The sequence below is a fragment of the Leptodactylus fuscus genome, chromosome 2, assembly GCF_031893055.1.
Source record: "Leptodactylus fuscus isolate aLepFus1 chromosome 2, aLepFus1.hap2, whole genome shotgun sequence".
Lineage (NCBI taxonomy): Eukaryota > Metazoa > Chordata > Amphibia > Anura > Leptodactylidae > Leptodactylus > Leptodactylus fuscus.
Window position 1 is genome coordinate 86,141,568 of NC_134266.1, and position 23,690 is coordinate 86,165,257.

Genomic DNA, 23,690 nt, shown 5'->3' on the forward strand with positions numbered 1-23,690 from the left:
ATATAACTTTTGTTTGGTTTCTACTTTTAGGAACTAATACATATTTATTTGCAAATTATTATTATTTAAAAAAAAATAAACACACACTTTGAACCAAAATTGCATGAAGGTGCCTGTTTGTATACAGTACTAAGTGGCATTTTGAAAATGTTGCAGGTGTCTACTTTCAGAAAATATATAGGCATGGTGGGGGAAAGGGTTAGTATGATTTATTTATTTTTTTAACGCTACAATTTACATTTTATTTGTGCATCTGAAAACTGTGAAAATTTATCTGGCAGCCAGAGTTGCAAAATATCCAGAGACCAAATTAATTTAACTATTCCAAAGCTATAACATTAGTTCTAAGCAAGTTAGGGTATGCCAGCCAAGTGCTTCTCAGATGAGGTATGTTATTGGGCTTCTGAGACCAGGTGACAGATCCTCTTTAAGGGGCCGTTCACACTACCGGCGGTGTCCGACAGCTAGTGTCCGCTGCTAATGTCCGTTCAAAATCTTGTGCGGACATTAGCACCAGACACTAGCTGTGTCCGTGACATTTTGCATTGATTTAAATGGACATCGGGTGCGTTCTTTTACTGTCCGTTCCCAAAGATGTCCGACTTTTCAAGCGGACAGCAAAACCCGACATGTAGGTTGGGAACGGACAGTTAAGGACAGACACGGACAGTAAATAAACGCACCCGATGTCCATTTAAATCGATGCAAAATATCGCGGACACAGCTAGTGTCTGATGCTAATGTCTGCACAAGATTTTGAACGGACATTAGCAGCGGACACTAGCTGTTGCACACCGATGGTAGTGTGAACGCTCCCTAACTACACAGCAGAGCTAAAAACCTCTATAAATTGCATCTAACCACATACAGAAAGCGTCACTCCCTGCTATTTGGCTTTACATAAAACTATATTTGAATTTAATGTTGCATGTTTTCATTAAAGAAAAAGAATTTGATAACATATGTACAAATACATAAGGACAAAGTTTCATTTGGTGTAAAATACTGATCCAAACATAGGCTTAGTTTGACATAATCCAGTATGTGAAGCCTTCCTTGTAAGCCCTAACATCCTGTAATGTGCTACTTTTACTAATGATACTTCAGTGCTCAAACAGAGTAAGGCAGATGGTGAATACCAGACAGTCATCACTTAAAACAATTTGCACATTCATTATCCTTTTGGTCCTATAACCATTTTGTGCATATGAATACAAATCAAGCAAGAACAAGTCAAGTGGCCAGGCCATATGTTGCAGAGGCCATCAAATCTTCTTAAACACTTGGGAGGAGGAGATTGTTTTCTGAAGGTTACAATGGTTTCAAACAGATTATTAAGGTTTATAAGGTAAGGCTGAGAACAGTGCATCATGTCAGTTCAAAGTAAAGGGACATCTCCCATGTTAATAAGACATAGTATACTGAAGTATATACTGAAGTATAGTGGTATAGACCCAAAGTTATTCAAACAGCACAGCAGGTTTTCACCACACAAATCCTTGAGATGAAGTGCAGCAATAAAAAACAAAAAAACAACCCAAACATCTTCACATCATACTCTTAGTAGAACCAATTGAAGTAGAAAAATCCAGGTGATTTCCTTTGGGGTTAAAGCTTCACATGAGGTGCAGTTAACACGTTGGTCCACACGGCAGTGGCTGTATGCTAAGGACACACACAGTGATAAGACCATCCATGAACGAGGTAACTGATTTCTTAAGTGGAGTTTCTGTTAGAACAGTCTTGTGCAGGTGATATGTGCATTTGGTCTTCTTCTAGAGTGGAAGACCTCCAGTGCTTTGCCCAAAAAGACTATTAAAAAAAAATTAAAAAAAAATTTTTTACAAACCAAACAACAATTTAAAACATAATAATGTGTAATTCCTCTTATCACTTACCGAATTACATAAGGGAGCAACGCATTCTAATGCAGCCCTGGTTACTATCTTCATTGCTATCGAGTTTTTTCATCCTGTACTGATGGATTTCACGAACCAGAGTATAAAAAGCATCTTCAACACCCTAAGAAGGAAGTTTGCAAAGAAACCATCAGTTATATATAGCTTCATCACATCTATGTTAAGAAAGAAATGGTGGCTGGCTCAGGGAAGGATAAACTTATACCTGTCTTGTCTTGGCTGAGGTTTCAACAAATGGGATTCCATAACTCCTGGCTAGTTCTTGGGCTTGCTTGGTGTCCACAGTTCTTGTTGGCAGATCGCATTTGTTACCAACAAGTACCATAGGGACATCGTCGGAGTCTTTTACTCTTTTTATCTGCTCTCTATAAATCAAATAAAAGTTATTTGTAACATTTAGATTGTAGAGGCCTTCAAGATAATACAGAAGTCATATCACACACACATGAAAATACACAGAGCTGCAGTCATGGAGGCTAAAGGATGATACGGGAAAATTACTTTTGAATAGTTGATAACGTGTCAGATCCTTCTTCCTGAGTATTTAAAAGGAAAAAAAACCTCCAGAAAGATGCTGTTTCACCCAGCATTATACTAGCTGAATAAAAGAACAATTAACACAAACTTCACAGTTCTAGTATCAGTAGGTCGCTTATTCTCACAAGGAGAGCGATTCTGAGAATATCAACAAATTAGACAAGAAAGGCTACTGCATTCACATGACAGTGAAAACCTTCAGTCCTTAATTCACTAGGACTATTCACATGTCATATTTTGATGGTCCACTGTCACAAATCATCAAAATATAGGTTTTGTCCTATTTTCAGCCATTTTCACGGATCCCTTCATACTCTGATATGTATGGGAAATCCATGAAAATTGGTGCCCCCTATTTGCAAGACAGGTGTGAAAAATGGACTTTTTTCACATCTGTTTTGCACCTCTTTAACCCCTTAGCGACCTTTGACGTACTATTACGTCATGGACGCGAGGTACTTCGCGCACCATGAAGTAATTGTACGTCATGGTGATTCCGCCCGCTCACTAGCTGAGCGGGCGGAATCGGAACTGGGTGATGGCTGTTACTGACAGCTATCACCCTTTTCCATAACCTCCGGTCGGTACTTTTACCGATCGGAGGTTTTAACCCTTTGATTGCGATGGTCAAACATGACCACCGCAAACAAAGGGTGCCGCGATCTCTCCCCCCCCCCCCCCCCCGCCGGCACCCCCCGCGGTGAGATTGGTGGGTGCCGGTATCTGTAATATGTAGTCTGGGGTCTGGTTAGTGACCCCAGACAGCCCTGAGCACTCACTTACCTGGTGATGCTCCCGGCGTCTTCTGGAAGTGAGTCTGTGCCGTCCGCACAGCTCACTTCCTGTGTCTAGAGTGAGACACGTGCAGGCTGTCACTGCAGCCTGTGTCTCATTCTATAGTAGAGAATCAGTGATGCAATCATCACTGATCCATGTGTCCCATAGGGACACAAGAACAAGTAAAAAAAAAAAGTGTAAAAAAAATAAAATAAAGTATTTGAAAACAATTAATAAAGTTATAAAGTCCCAAAAATCCCTTTTTTCTATAAAAAATGAATTATGTAAAAAAAAACACAAAAAATTAATAAAAACAATACATATTTGGTATTGTCGCGTCCGTAACAACCTGTATAACAAAACTGAAACAATATTTAATGTACAGTGAACGGCGGTAAAAAATAACGGAAAAAACCCGCCGGAAGTAGTGATTTTTCGCCATCTCACCTTACAAAATGTGCTATAAAAAGTGATCAAAAAGTCATATGCACCCCAAAATAGTACCAATAAAATGCACAGGTTGTCCCGCAAAAAATAAGCTCTCAACCAACACTGTCAAGCGAAAAATAAAAATGTTACGCCTCTCAGAAGATGGCGATGCAAAAATCACTGATTTATGTCCCCAAATGTGTTTTTGTTCTGCAGACTTAGTATCGCATAAAAAAATAACATAAATGAGGTATCGCCGTAACCGTACCGACCTGCAGAATAAAGGTCACATGTTACTTATACTGTACGCTGCATGGCGAAAAATGTAAAAGGTAAAACTCAATACCAGAATTGATTTTTTCTCTTTTAAATCCAGCAAAAAAAGAGTTAATAAAATGTAATCAGTAAGTTTTAGGCACCCCAAGATGGTGTCATTACAAAATACATCGCATCCCGCAAACAACAAGCCCTTATATGGCCACGTCAGCAGTAAAATAAAGAAAATATAGCCTCTACCAATGTGAAGACAAAATCATGCAAAATCGCCAAATCATTACAACACAACTGGCTGCGGCAGGCAGGGAATGTATAAGCTGTGCGAGCGAATATCAGGGGACACCCCAGATTTACAGCTTATGAGGGAAAATATACCAGAAGTGACCCCCAGAGTGACTCCAGTGTGACTTCCCCAATCATAGGAGCTACTGGGGGTACAGTAGGGAATTTAGTGTCTGCAATGTCCTCCGCACCGCTTATACATTCCCTCTTCGCCATCCGCTGTGCAGTCACGTCCGGGATACTAATACTCACTACACCCCCTGATAAATTATTTTAGGGGTGCAGTTTTCAAACTGCGCTCACTCCTTTGGGGAATCCACTTTTCTGGTACCTTACAGGCTCTACAAACATGACATGGCGTCTAGATACCAAACATCTGAATCTGTACTCCAAAAGCCGCATCGCGCTCCTTCCCTTCTGCCCCCTGCTGTGCGCCCAAACTGCAGTGTATGCCACATGTATGACACTGGTGTAACCGGGGTAATGTCATATGTGAGTATAAACTGATATTAGGGCACATATATGACACTGGTGTACCCGGGATAACATATGTAATGTCATATGTGGGTATAAACTGATATTAGGGCCCAGCCAGACACAGAAGGGAAGAAGGTTATTTGGTTTTTGGAGCACAGACTTAGACGGTTTGGTTTTTGGATGCCATGGCACTTTTGCAGAGACTCTAAAATTTCCCCTACAAAATGGGGTCACTTCTTGGGGAATTCCAGTTTACTGGCACCTCCAGGGCTCTGCAAAAACAACATGGCGCCCAGAAAGTCCCTCTAAATCTGTACCCCAAAAGCTAAAAAGCGCAGTGCTCCTTCGCTTCTGAGCCCTGCTGTGCGCCCAAGCAGCAGTTTATACCCACATATATAATTTTTTTGCCCCTCGGGAAGGCCCACTTAATAGTTTTAGGAGTGCAGGTCTCTGACAACACAAAGTGGGTGCAATGCATTGGATACCAAAATGGCATATTTCTTTAAAAATTTCAATTTTTGGGAAGCATTTTTAGTCTCAAAATCATAATACCACTTGATACATTCCTTGACGGGTGTAGTTTCTAAAATGGGGTCACTTTTGAGGGGTTTCTATTGTATTGATACTTTAGGGGCTCAGCAAATGCGACATGGCACCTCAAAACTATTCCAGCAATATATGCCCTCCAAAATCCAAATAGCGCTCTTTCCATTCTGAGCCCCAACATGTACCCATACAGCAGATTATGATCCCATATGGGGTATTGCCGTGTTCAGGGGAAATTGTGTAACAAACTGTGGGGGGCTCTTAATTCTCTAACTACTTGCAAAAATTAAAAATATGGCGCTAAATGGACGATTTATTGGAAAAAAAGTAATTTTTCATTTTCACATCTCAATGGTAAAAAAATCTGTGAAACACCTGTAGGGTCCAAGTGCTCACTAAACCCCTTGATAAATTCCTTGAGGGGTCTATTTTTCAAAATGGGGTCGTTTGGGGGGGGGGGGGGGTGTTCCACTGTTCTAGCACTTCAGGGGCTCTCCAAATGCAACATGGTGCCTGAAACAGATTTCAGCTAAATTTGCCCTCCAAAATCCCAATAGCGATCCTTCAGCTCTGGACTTTACAGTGTGCCCATAGATCACTTTACATCCACATGTGGGGCATTTCTGTAGTTGGGGCAAAGTGCTTGACAATTTGTGGGGTGCATTTTCTTTTTTAACCCCTTGTGGAAATGCATAATTTGGGGTTAAAGCTACATTTTATAGCAAAAAATGTCACTTTTCCTTTTGTTGGGCCAATTCTGTTACACTCCTGTAGGGTCAAAATGCTCACTATACCCCTTAGTAAATTCCTTGAGGGGTCTAGTTTCCAAAATGGGGTGACATTTTGGGGGTTTCCACTGTTTTGGCACATTGGGGGCTCTGCAAAAGGGACATGGTGCCTGAAAAGTATTCTAGTAAAATCTGGCCTACAAAATCCAATTAGCGCTCCATCCGCTCTGAGAGCGACCGTGTGCCCGTACATTGGGGTACCAGCACATATGGGGTATTGTCGTGTTCAGGAGAAATTGTGTAACAAAATGTGGGGTGCAGTTTCTCCTTTAACCCTTTGTGAAGATGAAAAATTTGGGGCTACAGTGACAAAAAAATCTGTGAAACACCTGTAGGGTCCAAGTGCTCACTATACCCCTTGATAAATTCCTTGAGGGGTCTAGTTTCCAAAATGGGGTGACATTTTGGGGTTTTCCACTGTTTTGGCACCTTGGGGGCTTTGCAATCGGGGCATGGCGCCTGAAAAATATTCTAGCAAAATCTGGCCTACAAAATCCAATTAGCGCTCCATCCGCTCTGAGAGCGACCGTGTGCCCGTACATTAGGGTACCAGCACATATGGGGTATTGTCATGTTCGGGAGAAATTGTGTAACAAAATGTGGGGTGCAGTTTCTCCTTTAAACCTTAGTAAACGTGTAAATTCTAGGGCTAAATGAATATATTAGTGACAGAAATTGAAAAATGTAAATTTGACCTCCATTTTGTTTTAATTGTTGTGAAATGCTGAAAGGGTTAAGAAACTTTCTAACTGCTGTTTTGGATTCTTTCAGGAGTGCAGTTTTTAGAATGGGGTGACTTTTGGGGGGTTTTATTAGAGAGGCCTTTCAAGTTCCCTTCAGAACTGAACTGGTCCCTTGAAAAATGTGTTTTGGAAATTTTCTTGAAAATTTGGAAAATTACTGCTTGACTTGTAAGCCTTATAATATCTGAAAAAAATGAAAGGGTGCTTAAAATTTGATTGCTACATAAATCAGAGACATGGTTAATTATATTTATGAAAAAATTCGGGTAGTATGACTTTCTATTTGAAAGGCTTACAATTTCAAAGTTTGAAAACTGCATTTTTTTCAAAATTTTCACCAAATTTCCTATTTTTTCATAATTAAAGACAAAACATATCGACGAAAATTTACTACTGACATGAAGTACAATGTGTTACGAAAAAACAATCTCAGAATCACTTGTGTAAGTTAAAGCGTCTCAAAGTTATCGCCATTTAAAGTGACACATGTCAGATTTGAAAAAAGAGGCCTGGTCCTTAAGTCACTTTTGGGCTGTGTCTCTAAGGGATTAATGTGCATCTAGCCTAGCAATGGCACATAGAAAAACAAATAACAAAACACAAACACTGCCTTTATGTGATAAATAAAGGTCAAGAAGTATATAAACTAAATATTAAATATTTTAGATGGAAAGATATCTAGTCTTCAGCATTCGTAGGACTTGTTCACGTGGAGGAAAACTTTTAAGCTGTGTGGTTTTTGGCGCGGCCAGCCCCAACAGGATGCCAATGCAGTGCATTGGCATTCCGGTGCGGTATCTCGCTCCTGATTAGGCCTGAATGAATGGAATCTATGGCAGGATAGGTCAGGCCGCTTCTTTTTTCCGTTTCTAGTTAGCGGGGGGGGGGGGGGGGGGGGAAAGCAGGTGGCTCCCATTAAAATCAATGGGAGCCATTTTTGCAGGCTGAATTTGAGGCGGATTCCGTGTCAAAATCTGCCTGCAAAAAACTCCGTGTGAACATACCCTTACACTTCACTTCCTAAGACATATGCTGTATTTGCTAGTATGTACAACTTAAGAAAAAGTAGTTGCCACTAGGGAATTACTATCATGCATGGTAATGAGCAAGGTTGAATATGTATAGTGATTGCAAGTTACCTATAGGAGTTTATATCAGCAAATGATTTGCTATTGTTGATTGCAAACACGCAAAGGAAGCCTTCCCCAGTGCGCATATACTGGTCACGCATTGCGCTATACTCTTCTTGACCTGCAGTATCCAAGATATCCAGCAAGCAGGTCTCCCCATCAATTACCACTTGCTTCCGGTAAGAATCCTACAAGACGGTAGGGAAAGAAAAAAAAAAAAAGAATTTACATTTCAGGATACATATAGCTTGCTTAAACCCATCATATACTGAAGGCATTTATTGATTCGCAAGCTGCTATGACATTACCCATGCTACTTGAGCAGCTGAAGGTGACATACTTAGAAACGGTATGGTGCTTATAATGTGCTCTGTAAGACAATGGTGACAACTGAATATGCTTGGGGAAAGTGGTAGACTTTTTAAGTAAAGTTTTGCTAATGGAAAATTCCTTGTAAAGAAAACTACTTCAAGTGTATGCAAACTTTCAAAAACGTTTGATATTCCGACATCTTCGTGTCACTAATAATTTTATATAACATATTTTTCGGACTAGAAGACGCACCGGACCATAAGATGCACCTAGGTTTTAGAGGAGGAAAATAGGCAAAAAAAATTTTGAAGTAAAAAATGTGGTAAAATATTAAAATTTATGGGAGTTGTAGCTTTGCAACAGCTGCAAAGGCACATTGACAGGTGGTCCTGCAGCTGTACAGAGATGCATAGGGTGTCTTTTTTTTGCAGGGTAAGGTGTATTTTTTAGTTTGCCACTTTGAGGAATGTCTATTGCTTTTATCACTTTCTATTCAAATCAGAAGCGAACCAAATGGCAGTTCGGCAATTTAGATTTTTTTTTTTTTTTCCACTATGCTGTTTAGCCTGCAGGAAAAAATATTTTGTAGGCTGGGAATTTTTGGACACAGGGATACCTAAGGTGTATGTGTTTCACAGTAATTTTGTACTTTTATATGTATTCTAGGGAAATGGGGTGATTTAGCGCTTTTTGTTTTTTATTTTATATTTTTTTTTTTAAGACCCATCATCTTTACAGACCCAGGATCTGCCGTAATAGCACAGTAGATGCTTGGATGGGTTCGTGCTGCTGGGACAACCTGTCCCCGCGCCCAGGGCCTAGAGCATCACCCCATTCCTTACTGCTGAAGGAAGCACCGCTGCAGAAAGCTGGAGTAGGCCAATGTATTCAGACTATAAGACACTCGCCCGTACCCATTTTCCACCCAAATTTTGGGTAAAAAAAGTATGTCTTATAGTCCAAAAAATACAGTACTTTATTAACAAATTGTGGCTCTTTTGTATGAAATACTGTATTTGTTTATTCTTTCTCTTGCTTCTACATTGAGAGCTACAGTGTTTCCCCGAAAGTATGACACCCCCTGAAAGTAAGGCATGCGGGGGTTTTCTGTTGAATTGCCTAATATAAGGCATCCCCCGAAAAAAAGGCATGCCAGGCAGTGGTGTGCGGGGTTTCGGGAGGGGGGGCTTAGCGGAGGTTTTGGGGGGCGGGGCTTAGCGAGCTCCACTTCACTGACACAGCAGCCATGCTCTGTGCTCCGTGTGCACAGCAAAGCCGGCTGCTGCCTCTGCTGTTGTAGGATGAGCTCTCCCAGAGGCAGACACAGCAGCTGCCATACAGAAGAGGCAGCAGCCGGCTTTCCTGTGCACATGGAGCACAGAGCACGGCTGCTGTGTCAGTGAAGTGGAGCTTGCAAAGCTCCGCTAAGCCCCGCTCACCACTTCCAGGACGAACAGCAGCACCAGCGCTGCTAGGAAGAAGGGAAAGTTAAGTATGATAACTTCCCCCCTCCCCTACACTACACTACCTACAACCAGCAGTCATGCTGACGCTCCACTAAGGAAGTGCCGGCATGACTGACGGTTGTAATAAGACACCCCCCGAAAATAAGACAGGTCCTATATTTAGAGTGACAATTTAATATAAGACACTGTCTTATTTTCGGGGAAACACGGTATGCTCTACTGCTTACATGGGCTTGCAGGGAAAATAAGAGAAGGTGAGGAAGGACTCCTGAATTTTGTTCATTCATTCTGTACCTAGAGCACATCTATCTATCTATCTATCTATCTATCTATCTATTAGATAGTATCACCTTATTTAGTTAGAACTTTTTATCTGAAAATTCAGTGTTTCTTCTTCTCCCTATTTGGGGCATGTGATCTCAAGGTGAACCCTTGACATTAACATGGCTTTCTGTTCTCTCTAGGTCATCACAAGCAACAGACCTTTCTGTGCGATTCAAACAGCATGTCTGTTCATGGGGGTGACAGTCAAGTGAGGTTTTGCAGGGATGGAATAAAAAAGTGTTTCTTTAAACCCTTCCCGACACCCGCTATACTATTACGGCAGATGTCCAGTACTGAAAAATAGCAGGAGATAAGCAGCTGCCACAGCCGGTGCTAACATCAAATTGATCCCAGGCATCTTTTAATTTTCTCAATTTTTCTCATATGTTGCCTCTTGTTCAACAGATTTCACAGCAATGACACTAGTATAACTATCATCATTCCCTGTTTCTAGATGGTACCAGACTCTAAATTCCCCATCTCCAAACATATCTACACATTATGGCTGGTTTCATAGAAAGCCAATAAACCTATTGTTATGTTTTTGTATTTTGAAAGAAAACTGCAGTATCTGAGTATACAAATTCCACAATACTCCAGTACTCCTCAAACTTGATATTCTTTTTGTCATGCAATTTAAATGAAACCCTTCAAATTCATGTTGACATGTCAATTAACATTTGAGTTGATCCTCCTACTGCTATGACACTTCCCATCCTACTTGAACAGCCAGAGCAGGGCTCCTAGGGATGAAAGCCTGCGCCTAGCGCACCAACTGCCTCATCTACACAAGTAATTTTTCTCTAAATCTGAGCCTGACATACATAGTTAAGTTTGTGGTATATAATGAACTCTGTAACATGGTGGTTACAGCAGAATATGCTTGGGAGAACTTTCACCATACGCTATGCTTGAGCCAGAAGATGATAAAATTCAGAGGCAAGAGCAATGCTCCAGGGAGCTGGACATGATATAATAGGTTTATTGACTTTATATGAAACTGGTCATAATGTGTAGACGTGTTTGGAGATGGGGAATTTACAGTTTGAGCACCATTAGAAACCGGGAATGATGCTAGTGATGGTAGTCTCACTGCAACAGAGACACTTGAATAATCTTTAGGCAACATATGAGAGAAACAGAGAAAATAAAAAGATGTTGTAGAAGAGATGAAGTGATGTGTTCCTGCAGTTATGTCAGTGTGTAAAGCACGTGTCTATACAGGCAAAGGATTGGCTAGATCACTTCAAAATAAAGAGAGATTAAAAGTGAATCTTTATATAATCACATTTGCATCTAGCAGAATTTTGTAAATGTGCAGGATACCATTTAACCTGCTCAACAGAATGTCTTGTAGCACCAGCAAAGTGTTAATGTAATGACCGGACCTTAGCATCTTTCACAACAAGAAGTGACTGAATGTTATGTTAAGGCTGGTAGCGCTGTAGCTTAATATATAGTTCTTTAGGTCACTTGTGAACTGTACCTCAATAGTAGGATCATATTCATCTACAAAATGGTTCTGTATAAGCTGTATAGTTAAGGCACTTTTTCCAACACCTCCAGCTCCGACCACCACCAGTTTATATTCAGTCATTTCTGTAGAGTGGCTCCCTGCTGAAAAATAAAAGTAAAGTGCAAATTGGTAAGGTGAGTCATACTGAATATAAAATCACTCCTGAGTTTTTAACTAGTGATATTTCTAATTCTCTTATTTTATAGCTAGTAGTTCTTTTTTTTTTTTTTTTTGCAGATTGTGAGCCCCATATAGGAATCGCAATGTACATTTTTTTTTCCCTATCAGTATGTCTTTGCAGAATGGGAAGAAATCCACACAGACACAGGGAGAACATACAAACTCCTTGCAGATGTTGTTCCTGGTGGGATTCGAACTCAGGACTCCAGCGCTGCAAGGCTGCAGGGCTAAGCACTGGGCCACCGTGTTGCCCCAGTAGTTCATTCTTTTCCGTATATGAAAGCTGAGAATCTCATCTTTCTTGTAATACCATTTTTTTTGGTAGTTTAAAACCAGAGACACAACTATTTGCAGTGAACATCCCCCATTGGTAAATTCTTCAACTTTGCATGTTGCATTGAGTATGGATGTACGGACAAAAAATATATATATTTCTGTCACCACACACACACTAGCAAAAAATAAAATAGGTTAAATTATAAGGCAATCTATGATAGTAACTACTAACATAGATATGAAAACAGCCTAACAACTTTTGCCTGCAAATGCAATTCTTTTCTATCCTGAACTGCCCCAATTCTGAAGGAGAAATTTATATAATATAGAATGTACTCAGTGCCTTCACCAGCGCCAAGTTAAAGTTCCCATTATTTGTCCACCTCTTTGTTTATAACAACAAGATTGTAGTCATGGAGAAAACGTAACAACCACTAAGATGAAACCACAAAAATGATGATGATTATATCTGCAGGCTTCCTTTTCCGTTTGACATGCACATGAACTTCACAAGGCACCCATACATGGAAAACTCTGGAGCTGCTCAGGAGCCTTCTTCATAGTCACAAGAGCAAAAGTTAACTGGTAGCCTGGGAAAAGCACCTGAACTGGAGGAAGGAAGTAGCAAGGAGGCAGCAGAGGTTCAAAGGAACAAACATACATAATATTCATCTGGCAGATCTTCAGCAAGCTCAACCAGAACACAAAAGATGTATTTCTTCTTCACAAAGTACAACTAGAAGGAAGGCTAAGAAACTTCACCAGTAACAGTGAGATACAATCTAACACTTCTTCCCATAGTCAATTCTATTTTACTGAGTCTGTCAGGTAGATTTGGGAGACATGAACAACTACAGGTCCTTACTGGAGGCTTAGGGCGAATTCCGAAGTTTTCCGCTGTGTTTTTTTTAAATTTTTTGGCGCAGATAGCCGCGACGGGGCACCGGTTCAATGTGTCTGCATTCCGTCGCAGCATCTCGCTCCTGATTAGGCCCGAATGAATGGACCTAAACAGGAGAGAGTCTCGAGTCGTGACTGATTCAGGCACATGGAAAGAGGTTGTCCTACTAGTATACTTGCGTAATCCTGAAGCTGCTCATGGGCAATTCATTCCACACCTATTTTTTCCTCAGTACAGAAATAACCTTCAAAAGGCTGACCTATCAGGACAATTCAGCCCTCGCGGGCAGGGCCCTCTACCCCACCGTGCCAGTCGATCACTGTTAGTATTATATCTACCTGTATATTTTGTGTATTGTATGTAACCCCCAAATGTGAAGCACCATGGAATTAATGGTGCTATATAAATAAACAATAATAATAGTAATAATAATAATTCACCTCCACATGCCCTATATGTGACTGTGATGACGAGTTTATCTCACATCTGGAAACTTCAACCAACATTTGCAAACATGTGTAAATGTATTACACCATTGTGCTACAGTCTACCTTGCCAGGATTTGTTTACAAAGTGATACATATACATACACACACAAACACACACACACCACCTCTCGTGCTGCTCTGATCTGCGGTCAGTATGTTAGGGCTCGTTGACACGTGGGCAAAGCGGCGGATTTTGACAGCGGATTTCGCTTCAAAATTCACCCCTTTACAATGGTGGCCTATGCAGACTGCCGGGCTTCTTTTTTTCCGCTAGTGGCGGGCTGCTGCTAGCAGAGAAAAGAAGCGACGTGCTATCTTCAGGCGGAAACCGCGGCGTGCCTTCCTATGTCGGCTCATTCATTTGAGCCGACATAGGAGGGGAAAGCCGCGACCGCGATGGTCGCGGCAGGCGAGTTTTGACCAGAAAAGCAGATTGATATATGGTTCTGTACTGTAGGAGAAAAAATTCAGTGCTGCAGACTGCAGCACTTATCCAAACTCTGTACTTCCAATAGCTTGCACTCCTAATTCATAGAAATAAAAAGGGTTGTCCAGCTTCAGACAAACGTTATATAATGAAAAGTTGTACAATTTTCCAATATACTTGCTATATCAATTCCTCAGTTTTCTAGATCTCTGCTTGCTTTCATTCATTTTTCTTACAACCAGTGAACAAAAATCAGTCCATTGTCTTTTGACAGGGAGAGTGTGTGCCTACATAGGCAGTACAGAGACTTACAAGTCATTCCTGCTCCGCTAGGAATTCTGGGTAAAAAATATGCAAATCTATTCTCCAGGATGTAATTAATAGAACAGTGCGCTCTTTACACCGCCCTCTAGAGGGCAGCATCCTTAACATCATGCATGACTCAGTTAAAAAGTCTAATTATTCATGATGCAGATTTAATTGCCAAATTAGTATTTCTATTCCAAAAGGAACAGATTCCCTGCTATGGACAGCGCTGTTTCGGCCTATTGGGCTTCCTCAGCATAGCTTAGGGATACTGATTTGGCACAGTGAGAGACTATAGACCAGGGTCAGGGGATAATTGTACACATCAGGGAGAGTGTGCGCCTAGAGGGCGGCGTACAGAGTGCACTGTTCTCCTAATTACATCCTGGAGAATAGATTTGCATATTTTTTACCCAGAATCCCTAGCGGAGAATGACTTGTAAGTCTCCGTACTGCCTATGTAGGCACACACTCTCCCTGATGTATATAAAGTAAAACACACACATTAGGTATACCTGCGTACGACAATGTGTGATCAAAAAGTATAAAGATTTTTTTTCCTATACGTTGAAGAAAAAAAGAAAGAAAAAACAACATTTTACCATTTTGCCTCCCATAAAATTTTGTATTAAAAGCAAACAAAACATCAAACCGTCCTAAAAATGGTGTAAATAGAAAGTACATAAGGCCTACAAATAAAGACGGATTTTTTTTTTATTTATTTTTTAAAGGTGATAAAAGGTAACAAGAGCTATATAAATTTGGTATCAACCTGCAGAATACAGGTAACGTCATTTCGACTGCAAAGTGAACATCATAAAAACAAAGACTGCAAAAATTTTCCCGAATATTTGTATAGTATATTATTTATATTTTTTTGCATCTTGTTTTAAAAATGACATGGCAGCTTTGTTCGGCGGGTCATTAGGATTACGGCAGTACCATATTTATATTGGGTTTTTTTGTTACATTTTACTGTTTTTATAAATAAAACTTTTTGAAAATGAACAATTTTCCACGATGTAATAATACAGCACAGATCGGGAAAGGGTTAAAGGGTTTTTCCCATCTCAAGGATCCTAGCTATGCTGCTAGAATATGTAAATTCACGAGTTTTCCTAAATACATTGCTTTAGCAATGCTGCTTCATTTGTGTGCTCTATGAGATTATTCCTCCCATGGTTTACACACTGTTGTCAAAGCACCTGGCCTGATATCTTATATGAGGTCAGAGGATGTAATTCACTACTCTCTGGGGAGAGCGGAGTTCTTTCACTTGTTTATTTTCTGCTGTGCATATGGACAGTCAGGTCAGCTAAGGGGGCGTTCACACTAGCGCCGGTGTCCAACAGCTAGTGTCCGATACTAATGTCCGCGGAAGATTTTAGCATCAGACACTAGCTGCGTCCGTTCACAATTTGCATTGTTTTAAATGGGACACAATGTAGTGTCCTTTAGTGTCCGTGGGTGTCCTTAAGTGTCCGTTTACAAAGGTGTCTGATTTTTCAAGCGGACAGCTAAATCCTACACGTACGATTTAGCTGTCGGCTTGAAAAATCGGACACTTAAGGACACCCACGGACACTAAAGGACACTACATGGTGTCCCATTTAAAACAATGCAAATTGTGAACGGACACAGCTAGTGTCCTATACTAAAATCTTCAGAGGACATTAATAAGTAGCCCATGTTTCTTTCCAGGCTACAATGTACGTATGTGCCAAATGTCAGGCAAATCCGTTCAGTCGTTTTTGTGTGACTGAGGACCAAACATCCAAACACACAAACATCAAAACTTTCATACTCATTAAATTTGTAGGAGATAGATAGATAGATAGATAGATAGATAGATAGATAGATAAAAAAAAATTCTTTTTTAAGGTCTTCACTATACTTTTTTTTTTTTTTTTTTTTAATTGCTCTCTGTCTCACAATGGGACTTGAACCAGGAATCTCTGAACCCCAGTTCAATGTACTTCAATACATAATATTGCAGAACACTGCAGGTCGGCTCCCTATGGGGAATGTACATAGGCAGTCAGAAAGCTGTTCTTACCTCTTGGCTGCCATGGCAACCCCTGGAAACCCACAATCTCATTACAGGGGATCCAAGGTGTGACAGAGGGTTGCCCCCTGGATGCCACTATCACTATTGAAGATATTCTGGGACTAAAGCCGCCTACTCAGCAGGAGTCTCGAGCCTTGGCATGATTGAGCAGGATGCTTAGGTTTATTATTTTCAGCATCCTGCTGCAAACTCTGCCTCCCATTGAAAACAATGATAGGGAGGAAGAATGCACCCCTTAAAATCCACAGCAAAGTCCTTGTGAATTTATTCTTGCAATTTATCCTGCAACAATTAAGCCCAAATACTGCTCTGTGAACAGAGTAAAAAAACAAAAATTGAAAATGGCTGCAGCAGGAAGGGGTTAATCAGGACAGAATTTTAGACCTAAAAGTGTTATGAAGATAGTAAGTATATTTTAAATATGATTTTTATTGAAAAGAAGAAAGCTTTTACAATACAATAAAAAAAAGCAATAACAAACATAAGAAGAATCGGCATACGTCCAAGCAGTAGAATAGGAATCGCAAGCTGGAACTCCGGGCTGTAGGTCAAATACATGAATGACACAAACATGACCGAACACACAAAGACCAAAGGACCAGATACACAGACGCTACAAAGACACCAATTCTACAAGAAGACAAGAAAGGAATGAAAAGGGGAACACAACCAGAAGGGAACAGGAAAGAAACAAGAAAAAGAAAAACAAGGAAGACGGAATAGGAACAGAAAAGAACAAGAAAGCCAAACAATGACATAAACAACATAACCACATACCTGAATACAATACCAGAAAAACACAAAATACATCCGAAAAATTGAACACGATAAAATAAAATAAAGCCACCTGGGATAATAACATAGTAGGTAAATAGTAATCAAGGGGACCCCCTGGGGGCGGCCTGAGGCCGAGGAGATAGAGCATCCTTATTAGACTCCACATATGAAATCCAGAGAGACCACTGGGATCGAAACTTGGCATAAGTATGGTTTTTGTTAGACAACAAACGTTCCAAGGTACATGCCAAGTTCACATGGTGAATTAGTTCAGCTAAGGTCAAACACAGAGCGGACTTCCACTGGCGAGCGATCATGGCCCGAGCTGCGAGCACGATCTGACCCAGGACGACCTGCATCTCCGAGGGGAAACTACCAATATCCAGGAAACAAAGGGCGAGACCAGGAGAGGGACAGATATCAAAACCAGCTATGGCGGACATGAAATGAAATACCGCTATCCAGAAGGTTCGTACCGGAGGGCAGTCCCACCACAGATGCAAGAATGAACCTACTTGGCCGCATCCCCTCCAGCAGAGTCTAGAACAAGAAGGATCAATATGCGCCAACTGGGTCGGAGTCCTATACCACCTCAGCATAATTTTCAAAGCCGTTTCCCAATGTGCAGCCCCCTTAGATACACGTTTAACAAACCCAGCTGCCGTATACCAGTCAGACAGAGGGATGGTTCTGGCAAGATCCGCCTCCCAACGGAGCAGGTGAAGAGGCTTGACCCGCTCCGGGGGAACAGAGAAAAAGCCATAAAACACAGATAACCCACCTCTAACAGGCGTGGACCTATTCCACAGCTTTAAAGCTAGCCTGGGAAAGGTCAATCTAGAGGGTTCGTAGGATTGAAAAAAATGACGCAACTGCAAAAATTTTAAAAAATCCGTCTTAGGGAGCTGGAACTCTTCCTGTAACATGGAGAACGACTTAAGCCCGTCATCCGTAAACAGCTGTGTCACTCTATAGAGACCCCTAGAGACCCAACCACGGAGTCGCAGCTGGGGAAGAAAGGAGGTTAAATATAGTATGGGTAGCTTTGATAAAGGGACCAGGTCTTCTCTGGAAGTATATGACAAAAAATAACGCCAAGCGGACACCGTGGCCCTAATACTCAGTAAGGGAGGGGAAGTGACGGGCAGACTTGAATCTTTAGGGCGTAAAATACTCACAAGCGGGGCATCCAGAAGGCATTCCTCAATTTCGGCCCAGCGCCATTTAGAAGTCTCATCCCACCTGACCCTAAGATGATCTAGGACAGACGCCATATAATATTTTTTAACATCTGGGACACCCACACCCCCATGGGACCAAGGACGTGTCATCACCTTAAGTCGAACCCTGGATCTCTTACCCTCCCAAATGTAGTTGGAAAGAATGGACTGAAGTTTGGTAAAATAGGAGTCAGGGAGGGGGATAGCAACTGTACGGAACATATACAAGATTAAGGGTAACACCATCATCTTAACAATAGCAATTCTGCTCGCCCAAGACAACATTGGCTGTGAGAAAGAGGCAAGAAGAGAAGTAACTTTGGTCAGAAGGGGGATGTAATTGACAGAAAACAGATCAGAACTAGGGACCGTCAGGGAGATGCCAAGGTAAGCTATACGGGAGTCATTCCATTGGTAGGGGAATTGAGAGCAGAGATCCCGTCTCAGCGAGGGAGAAATGAGAACAGGCAATATCTGTGATTTGGAGGAATTTACCTTATAATAAGAAACTTTACCAAATCCCTCCAAGACCTCTGTAGCAGCACTCAAGGAGGAACCAGGAGAAGTCAGGGCCAGTATGACATCATCAGCGTATAAGCCGATTTTATGTTGCTGGCGACCCACAGTAATACCCTCAATATTTCCCGCCGACCGAATGGACTCCGCCAGAGGCTCCATCACAAGCGCAAAGATAATAGGGGAAAGAGGGCAGCCCTGGCGAGTACCATTCGAGATCCGAAAGGGCTCAGACAGGAAGCCCGATGAGAGTACACGAGCCGACGGGTGGGAATACAGAGCCAGAATAGCAGATTTAAAGACTGACCCCATACCAAACTTATCCAAAAGGCTGTCTAAGTAACCCCAGTGGACCCTATCGAAAGCCTTCTCAGCATCTAAAGCCAGAAGCAGAGAAGGCGTACCATCTTTTTCGGCTTTCTGAATAAGATCCATAAACCTCCGTGTGCCGACTGGCGCCTGTCTACCGAATACAAAACCCACCTGGTCAGGACTGACCAACTGGGGGAGAAGGAGGAGCAACCGCTCAGCAAGGATTTTAGCGTACAGTTTGATATCCGTGTTCAGGAGGGAAATAGGTCTAAAATTAGCCGGGACAGTGGGAGATTTACCGGGTTTAGGGATGGTCACTATAGTGGCTGACAACATTTCCTTCGGGAAGCATTGCTCCTCCGCTGCCTTCCTGAACACAGCTAGAAGATAAGGGGACAAAATATCTGCATATTTCTTATAGTAGATCCCTGAGAAGCCATCAGGGCCAGGGGATTTCAGTGGTTTCAGTGAGGCTATAGCTTCCGTAACTTCAAACAAAGTGATAGGCGAGGCTAGGGAGGCAGACTGCGCAGGGGAGAGGCGGGGCAGGGCCACAGAATCTAAAAATCGATCGATTTCTTCCCTAGATGGCTGGTACGTCTGGGGGTCATCCCTAAGATTGTATAACGACTTGTAATATAAGCGAAACTGCTCTGCAATAAGGCGGGGGTCAATTACTTTAGTACCCGAGTCATCCACAAGGTGAGCAATACGGGTTTTGGGACGCGACTGCTTGATTTTTCTAGCTAAAAAGGCGCTAGCCCTACTATTATGCACATAGGCCTGACATTGAAAACGCTTAAAAGCTAGGTCCTGTTGACAAGCCAGAAGGCCCTGCAACCGGAGTTGACATTGCCGAATCTCAGCAGAGACAGAGGGAGTGGGGTTAAGTTTATTAATTGCAGAGAGGGAGGATAGGGAGCGAAGTGCAGCATCTATGTCTTTAGAGCGTTCCTTTTTTGCCCTCGCACACGCCTGAATAAGCATCCCTCGCATATATGCCTTATGGGCATTCCAGAGCACATGAGGGTCTGATACAGAGGGGGAGTTGAGGGAAAAATATTCCCTCAGGGCCTCACGGAGGTGCTCAGCATAAGAGGGGTGATCTAGGATATACTCATTCAGGCGCCATTGGGTAGGCATAGCAGTGGAGAACTTCTCATGTAGAGAGAGGGACACTGGAGCATGATCAGTCCAGGTGATCAGCCCAACATCCGTAGATTCTGTCTGCATCAGCCCAATTTTATCAGTGAGAAAAAAGTCAATACGGGAGTAAGAGGAGGACGAAGAAGAGAAATAACTATAATCACGTTCTCCGCCATGTTGACAACGCCAGACATCATAAAGGCCCTGGTCAATCAAAGAGGAAGACAATATAGGGGAGCGTCTCTTGGGGTTGGAGGAGTCTAGAGAATTATCTACTAAGCAATTAAAATCCCCCCCAATGATCAACATACCAGTAGCAAAAGTTCAGATCTTGGAAAGCACAGATTTCCAATACTGCGCCTGGGAACGATTCGGGAGATAAACAGTGACTAAAGTATACTTAACATTGTTAATAAGGCAATTAAGCCCCAAAAACCGACCCCTGGGATCAACTAAAGTGGATTCAAGGGAAAAGGCTACTGAATCCCGCACAGCAATAAGAACCCCCTTACGCTTAGCATTGCATGAAGCCTGATATACATGAGGGAAAGAGGGATTAGAGAACTTAGGGCATTTGCCAACACAAAAATGAGTCTCCTGGAGGAAGAGTACATCGCAGCGAAGGCGACGGGCCTCCCTCCAGACAGAACTCCGCTTACAGGAGCTATTCAAACCCCTAACATTAAGTGAAGAGATACGGAGTACCATAGCGATAATCTAAAAAACAATGGCGGAAGACCCAGGTGGCTACACAGAAAAACAAGGATGCATAAAATATGTATGAACAGGCATAATAGGCATACAACATTCCAGGTATGAAACAAGAACAAAGAATGCGAACAAAATAACATAGTGTCAAAAAACACCGAATAACCAAAAGTAATCAGCTGGGGGGGAGAGAAAAACAGGTCAGTAACACTCAGCGAGAGTGAGTATTAGAAAGGCACACAGGTCACCTAAATCAAAGAATAAAATTATAACATTAGACAGGGCAAGTCAGTCCGCCGAGGCGGCTAACGGATTCACTTACGACCGCCCACCACAGTCCATTCCTTAGCAAGATGAGAAGGCCGCACTGAGGATTCAGGCACAGATGAGTGAGAGTCAGCAGGGGCAAGCTTCCATTTACGGAGGAGGGACATGCCCGCCTCCACATCAGGGACAGAATGGAAAATCCCATTGCGGGGAATCAGCAGCTTGGTAGGGAAGCCCCAACGATACCGTACGCCCCGGTCCCTGAGGATCTTGGTGATGGGAGCCAGCTCACGTCTGGCCTGCATAGTAGCTGCGGATAAATCGGGAAACAGGGAAATGGATGCAAACGGAGCTGGGAAGGTGCCACATTTCCTGGCTTCTGCAAGAATCGAGTCCTTGACTTGGTAGAAATGAACCCTCGTTAACACATCTCTCGGGACATCCACAGGAGCAGAGTTCGCTTTTGGAATACGATGGGTTCGATCCAGGGTGAGCTCCAGCTCAGTAAGTCGCGGGAGAATTTTCTTGAAGAGGCGTTGAACATAGGCCGCCAAGTCCTCCGATGCCACATCCTCGGGGACACCACGGATCTTAATATTGTTGCGTCTAGACCGATCCTCAGCGTCAGCAGCTTTAATTTTCAGCCATCTGACCTCCGCTTCCAGGGTGTTGTGAGCATCAACCAAGTCATTATGAGCAGTCGAAAATTCCTCCATTTTGTTTTCAAGGTGGTCAGTCCGCTCTCCCAAAGCATCAATATCCTGTCGCAATTTGCCCACCGCAGAGGAGACAGTCTTGTTAATCCCCGCCTGTAGAAGAACAAGCATCCCTTTCAGGGTATCACACGTTACAGGGTCTGAGGAGGCCGGAAAATCAGAGATGTCCGAATGAACAAAATCAGAGGTAGCAACAGAAGCAGGTAGGACATCAGCGACCCATTTACACACCGGTTCCTTGCCAGATGGAGAACCCTGAGGAGACACAACAAAACTTCTCTTACCACCATCAGCCAGCAGGGGGAGACGATCGGCTGAGAGAGAGCCCACTTCAGGCAGAGAGTCCGCTAATTCAGACCGTGGAGGCGACTTCGCTGGAGAGCGGGAACCTGAAGGTGAAGAAGGCATCGAACGCGACATGGTGCTCGAGAAGAAGTCAGATAGCTTCCTAGGGGTTTTGGAGGAGGATGGTTTCTTCCAAGGCATAGTAAAGACAGCAGGAAAGGTCAGGGATGCAACCGAAGACGGTGAGGCCGGAGGGCAAACTTATGCGACAGGGACAAAGTTCGCGGAGCAGTGCAGGAGGTCAGACAGCAGCAAATTCCAACAGGGCGGTAGGGGCCATATAACAAGAAGCCTAACAATCAGCTGAGAGCCGCCAGAGGTGACACTGTTGGCGAGTTAATCCAACATGGTGAGATAAGGAGCCAGCGGTGGGGACACACAGGCAATTATAAATCCACGGGAGCCCAGTGTGAGGAGCCCCCCCTGGTGGTGGAGTAGGGGCTCTGCACTCACAAAGGGCTCAACCAGATGAGGCAGGGAGCAGGCCAAATAACATGTAAAGTCCAGTCCAGGTGGCAGGTGAGGAGCCCCCCCTGATGGTGGTGTAGGGGCTCAACACTCACTGAAAGTAATATCACTCAGGCAGGGGAGCAGGAGGCAATGACCAAAAAAAAAGTCCAGGGGGACGGAGAGGAGCCCCCCTGATGGTAGTGTAGGGGCTCAACACTCTCCCAACCCCCCTGAAACCGCAGAGCACAGGCGCTTCACAAGATGGCCGCCGCCACTGCCAGTCCCAAGAAAGCAATATGAAGGCCGCACAGCAGGTTCCACACAGGCCAGGGACAGACACCGGACTCCGGAGGTGGCACACAGGGGGTCAGAAGAAGTACCGCTCACCTCCGTACAGCAGCCGCTGCCACAGCGCAGGGATGGAAGACGGGAGCCAGCCGCCGCGATCCACAGGAGGGAACCGGATGTGAAGATGGCGCAGCAGGACAGGCCGGCGGGTAGGCCGCAAAGCCTCCGAGGCCAGCAGAACCGGGATGGAGGCTGAAAATGAAGGTCCAGAAGGCACCGCCGTGATCCAGGGACACACCGCCGGGCGTCACTGACCAGGAGCAGGTAAGTAGAAAGGAGATGCCGAAAGGAAAAGGCCGCAGATGCCGGGAGCTCCAGCAGACGCGTCCTCTCTCCTTGCCGGCTAGCCACGCCCCGAAGATAGTAAATATAGTTACACAGCATCACAATGAAGGAAAGGTGATAAAGAACAGTGTAGAACTTTTTTTTTTTTCTTTAACCCCTTCCCAACATCCACTATAATAGTACGGTGATGTCAGGTTGTTTTTTTTTTTTTTTAAATTGTAATACAAAATTTTTCAATAATTGAGAGGATAACAGAGTAATAGCAACAAAAACAGCTGCCATAACAACAAATGGCAGAAAAAGTACCAAGACGCAATAAAATTATAACTGTAAGGGTACAGAATAGCAAAAACAATAACAAGGCCAGGGAAAAAAGGGAGACAAATAATAAAAGTTCTAAATCTCTTCTTTCCCTAGAATACATATAAAAGT

General features: G+C 42.9%; 1 protein-coding gene across 2 annotated transcripts in view; it reads right to left on the bottom strand.

The window, feature by feature from the left end:
- Positions 1-887: 887 nt before the first annotated feature.
- The window catches only part of NRAS (NRAS proto-oncogene, GTPase), a 30,591-nt gene continuing 7,788 nt past the window's right edge, over positions 888-23,690 (bottom strand). Inside the window, exons 2-6 of one of the 2 annotated variants that reach the window (XM_075264090.1) lie at positions 11,493-11,620; positions 7,914-8,092; positions 2,125-2,284; positions 1,899-2,022; positions 888-1,812 (exon numbers count right to left, since the gene is read on the bottom strand). In XM_075264090.1, coding sequence (XP_075120191.1) covers positions 1,903-2,022; positions 2,125-2,284; positions 7,914-8,092; positions 11,493-11,603 — 570 coding nt within the window. In that variant the 5' untranslated portion in view covers positions 11,604-11,620 and the 3' untranslated portion in view covers positions 888-1,812; positions 1,899-1,902. Of the gene's footprint in view, positions 1,813-1,898; positions 2,023-2,124; positions 2,285-7,913; positions 8,093-11,492; positions 11,624-23,690 lie in introns of both variants that reach the window. The other variant, XM_075264089.1, reaches the window with a different exon arrangement.